The following is a 5000-nucleotide window of genomic DNA, read 5'->3' as shown; positions in this document are numbered from 1 at the left end:
CTGCAACTCACCTGTGATAAACTACCCCCAGCTAACGCCAACAACTTCAAGTGAGTCAGTCCTTCCTCCTCCTCCTCTTCCTCCCTCCACCTCCTCTTCCTCTCTCCAGCTCCCCGTCTCCTCCCCTCCCTTCCTTCCTTTTCTTTCTCTCGGCTCCTCTCCCCGTCTACCTCCAGCCCTTTTCTTCTCCGTGCCGCCGTCGCGGAGACACACCAATCTGCGCAGAGCGACAGAGCGAGGGTGACCTTTGAACCCCGAACGTCGTCTGGCTCCCTTCATGTCGGCAGCGGCAGCGAACGGAAAAACACAGCCGAACGTATTTATGTCTTCACACCTTCAGTGTGACAACAAGGGCCTACGCGTTTCGGTGGAGGCTCTCCCTTCAGCAGAAGAGAGGGCGACTTTAAGGTTGAAGATGTGGAGCGATGGAGCACGCCGGTCTTTGTTCCCCGGTGTTCACCTGGAGAATGATGGAGCGCTTGTTTTTCGTTTCTGCCTGGAGAGCGAGGGAGCGCTTGGAGTGATGTGGCTGAGGGCCCCCTCGCGGATCAAAAGTGAGAGGGGAGGAGGATGTGTGCCCTGAGATGACAGCCAGCCAGGGACAGAGAGCGAGATGACTGGGGAGGGATAAGTGAAACAGAGAGCGCGCGAGAGAGAGAGAGGGACCGAGCGGGCGAGAAGAAGAAAGTTACTGCAGCACTTGTCAATGTCATTCCCAAATCACACAAATGGGGGGCGTCTCTCGGCCTACTTCGGCAGCACACCGCTCAGTCGGAACCTGTTAGACCTGCGATTGGGCTCGGCTCGCCGCCCGATGCTCACTGAGCTGTGGGCCCAACGATGAGTCATCAGCCCAGATGCATTCTGGGAGCCACAGAGCGACCCACTGGCCCAATTTAGTTCGGAGATGCTGCAAATCGGAAGCGCTTGTTATAGTAATTCATTTTTTGTAACCTCAGCTATCTGATGCTGATATGTGATGTAGGAGATGTGAGAATATGTATGAGAGTACCGCCGTTGTGTTTATGTCTTTGTCGTAGACAAGCTTTTACTATGTATCATCATTATGTTTATTGAAACTTTCTACACAGATGAAGTTCCTTCTCTGACTTGAATCGAATTGAATCATTATTTATATTAATTCTAAATGTAGTTTATTGAAATGTATAACCTTTTTCCCAACAGGTACTTGATCAAATTCCTGTCCAAGCTCACAGAGTACCAAGATGACAACAAGATGACCCCGGGGAACATCGCCATAGTGCTGGGTCCCAACCTGCTGTGGACGCACAGCGAAGGGTACGGCCGGACCGTCCACAAGAGCCCCTCACACGCCACGCAGAGTAGACCTGGCAGTAGAGAGGCCGCGCGAGCCATGTTTGCTGTTAATGTATCTTGTGGAGCATTATGTTAGATTAAATGTGAGATCGTTTTGAAAAGTTGGTTCAACAGAAGTAGCTTGAAGTTTAGGTATTGGAGTTGTTACGATCTGACCTACCGCGCTCGCTATTAACCCGGCTATTAACCCGCCGCACCGGCACCTAGTCTGCAGGCGACCAGCCCGCTCTTTGATCCAGTCTTTTAATTCACCGTGTATATATATCTATCCCAAAAGTGTTCTCCTTGAAGTCGCCCAGCAACGCGTGTCCATCGGGTTACTTTCATTCACCCCTCTCACCTGCTGAAACCAGGCACTCTCCGCTCAAAACTCCCAGAGTCTCTTGCCCACACAGCTGTTGCTACTTACCTGTGATGAGCACCTCAACACCGCCCCCTCTGTGTGACGTCAGGGCTGACCCTGACCCTAAGCACACGCTACCCTACCGTAGCACCGTAGCTATCTTTCCAATAGCTTGCATACTGATATCTGGGATTCAGAAATACCTCGGTGAGACAGCTCTGTCTGCCCTAACAAAGTATGTCGCTCGGATGTCATCTTATAGCCATGATGATGACGGCGCTTTAGGAAGACTTAGTCCTGACAACTGGTCAATCTTTTAAACACGCTTATCACTTTCTAACTTTATTTCGTGCCTCAAGTGTTAGCTTTTCTAAATGTTGCACTGCGAAATTGCATTAGGCATGCTGCGCTACAAATGTCCTTTGAAGGCAGAAAGCTACTTGGACACACGCTTTATAAAGATAACTAGCATACTCTCTCTCTCTCTCTCTCTCTCTCTCTCTCTCTCTCTCTCTCTCTCTCTCTCTCTCTCTGTCTCCCCCCCCTCTCTCTCTCTCCCCCCCCTCTCTCTCTCTCCCCCCCCCTCTCTCTCTCTCCCCCTCTCTCTCTCTCTCCCACCCCTCTCTTTCTCCCCCCCCTCTCTCTCTCTCTCTCTCTCCCCCCCTCTCTCACTCTCTCCCCCCCCCCCTCTCTCTCTCTCTCTCTCTCTCTCTCCCCCCCATCTCTCTCTCTCCCCCTCTCTCTCTCCCCCCCCCTCTCTCTCGCTCTCCCTCTCTCTCTCTCTCTCTCTCTCTCTCTCTCTCTCTCTCTCCCCCTCTCTCTCTCTCTCTCCCTCCCCCCCTCTCTCTTTCTCTCTCTCCCCCCCTCTCTCCCCGCTCTCTCTCTCTCTCTCTCTCTCTCTCTCTCTCTCTCTCTCTCTCTCTCTCTCTCTCTCTCTCTCCCCCCCCCTCTCTCTCTCTCTCCCCCTCTCCCCCTCTCTCTATCTCCTCCCTTGTGCTTCTCCCTGCAGTAACATCACGGAGATGATGACCACGGTCTCCCTGCAGATCGTCGGCATCATCGAGCCCATCATCCAACACGCTGACAGCTTGTATCCCGGGGGTGAGCAGGAAGTGTTCCATTCTATTTCCTGGCTATCATCGCAATTGGCACCTGAGGCCATATTGGTGTTCCATCCGCTCCTTTAAAAAAGATAATTCAGCTGGCTGCTTAGTATGGCTGAAAGTACTTTTGATATATTTACCCACACGTTTTCATGACGCAAGGAGAAGCAAACTAGACAGTGAGGACTTGACCTACATGGCAACCTGCGTCGTGATAAAAACACAATCAGCATCTGCTTAAACTACAACAACGGGACTCTTCTTACGCTGCCCTGTTCTCCTCCTCCTCCTCCACCTCCTCCTCCTCCTCCACCTCCTCCTCCTCCTCTACCTCCTCCTCCTCTACCTCCCCTTCCTCCTCCTCCTCTTACTCCCCCACCACTTCCTGAACCTCCACCTCCACCTCCTCCTTCTCCTCCTTCTCTTTCTATTCTTCCTCTTTCTCTTCCTCCTCCTTCTCTTTATCCTCCTTCTGCTCCTCCACCTTCTCCTCCTCCTCCTTCTCTTTATCCTCCTTCTGCTCCTCCACCTTCTCCTCCTCCACCTTCTCCTCCTCCTCCTTCTCCTCCTCCGCCTCCTCCCCCTCCTCCTCCACCTCCTCCTCCTCCTGCAGAGATTGAGTTCAACGTGACAGGTAACTACGGCAGCCCAGTGCACACCAACCACAACGCCAACTACAGCTCCATGCCCTCGCCGGACATGGAGCTCAGCGAGCGCCGGCACAACGACCAGAGCCGACGTCCACTCAGCGTCGCCACCGACAACATGATGCTGGAGTTCTACAAGAAGGATGGGTAAGACAGCAGGCCACGCCCACTGGCTAGCTTTAGCGATAGCTCTGCCTGGCCTTGGGGAAGACTCCTGTCACGCACAATAGGTGCACAGGCAGAGAGCGCGCAGGTGACCGGGTAGGTAGACAGACAGACAGGTGGCCGGGTAGGTATACAGACAGACAGGTGACCGGGTAGGTAGACAGACAGACAGGTGGCCGGGTAGGTAGACTGACCGGCAGGTAGGCCATAAATTAATTTAATTTAGGCCAGTTAAATGACTGAATTAATAGGTTTACTACAGGCCTGCCACAGCCACAGCCATCTGTCCATTTTTGTCTGTTTTTTGACTGCTGTCATATGATAAATAAATAAATAATTAAGACTAACTGCCTACCTTATCTTTAAAGAAGAAAATATCTTAATTATTTTTAAGATGCCGTCTATAATCTATCAATGAGAATTGGAGTGTGTTGCCGGTTTGGTCTGTATTGAATCCAGAATGGGTAAGATGATTTGGGTTGTGTTGTCAGAGAGTCAGAGTGAGTGGTGAGCGCTCGCATCGTTGTTTATCTACCTCCATCCTTTCCCCTTTGATAGAGAGAGAGAGAGAGAGGCAGGGAGACAGAGAAAAGAAGAGAGAAAGATCTAGTGTGAAAGAGAGAGACAGAGACAGAGGGGTAGAGCGACAGATATATTTAGTGTGAGAGAGAGAGACAGAGACAGAGGGGAAGAGCGACAGATAGATCTAGTGTGAGAGAGAGAGGCATAACAACAGAAGCAGGCAATGAGCTCATTGGAAGGAGGTGGAGCGATCTGGTCTGTGAAGTGAAGAATATGTCCACCACAGAGCTGCAGAGGAGGATTAGTCTTAAGATATTAATCTCCATTTATCTCTGATTCTCACTCTCTCCATTCCATCTCAGTCGAATTTCAACCACGCTCTCTCTCTCTCTCTCTCTCTCTCTCTCTCTCTCTCTCTCTCTCTCTCTCTCTCTCTCTCTCTCTCTCTCTCTCTCTCTCTCTCTCTCTCTCTCTCTCTCTCTCTCTCTCTCTCTCTCTCTCTCCTTCACTCTTGCTCTATCTTTCTCTCCTTCTCTTTCTCTTTCTCTCTCTCTCTCTCTCTCTCTCTCTCTCTCTCTCTCTCTCTCTCTCTCTCTCTCTCTCTCTCTCTCTCTCTCTCTCTCTCTCTCTCTCTCTCTCTCCTTCTCTCCTCCTTGCTCTCTTTCTCTCCCTCATTCTCTCTCTCTCTCTCTGTTGCTCTCTCTCGCTCTGCCTCTTTAATACCACCATGGTGTTATCAGGACAGGCTAGCACTCTGAGCTGCGTGGGATCCAGGAACTAGAGAAGAGCTAATTAAACCTGTCTGGGCCTGTGATTGGCCAGATCAATAGCGCTTCTCCTATAGCGCTCAGGCTGAAGGGGGAATATCTCTCGCTCGCAAGA

General features: G+C 51.2%; 1 protein-coding gene across 4 annotated transcripts in view; it reads left to right on the top strand.

Moving 5' to 3' along the window:
• LOC115531160 (rho GTPase-activating protein 44) overlaps positions 1-5000 on the top strand; it is a 61626-nt gene that overhangs the window by 44067 nt on the left and 12559 nt on the right. For all 4 annotated transcript variants that reach the window (XM_030340263.1, XM_030340262.1, XM_030340264.1 and 1 more), the window contains exons 13-16: positions 1-50; positions 1186-1299; positions 2691-2782; positions 3398-3578. The exon at positions 1-50 is cut by the window's left edge and continues 31 nt beyond it. In XM_030340263.1, the coding sequence (XP_030196123.1) occupies positions 1-50; positions 1186-1299; positions 2691-2782; positions 3398-3578 (437 nt within the window). The remainder of the gene's footprint in view (positions 51-1185; positions 1300-2690; positions 2783-3397; positions 3579-5000) is intronic.

The sequence above is a fragment of the Gadus morhua genome, chromosome 18, assembly GCF_902167405.1.
Source record: "Gadus morhua chromosome 18, gadMor3.0, whole genome shotgun sequence".
Taxonomy (NCBI): domain Eukaryota; kingdom Metazoa; phylum Chordata; class Actinopteri; order Gadiformes; family Gadidae; genus Gadus; species Gadus morhua.
This window is presented reverse-complemented; position numbering and strand designations above follow the sequence as displayed.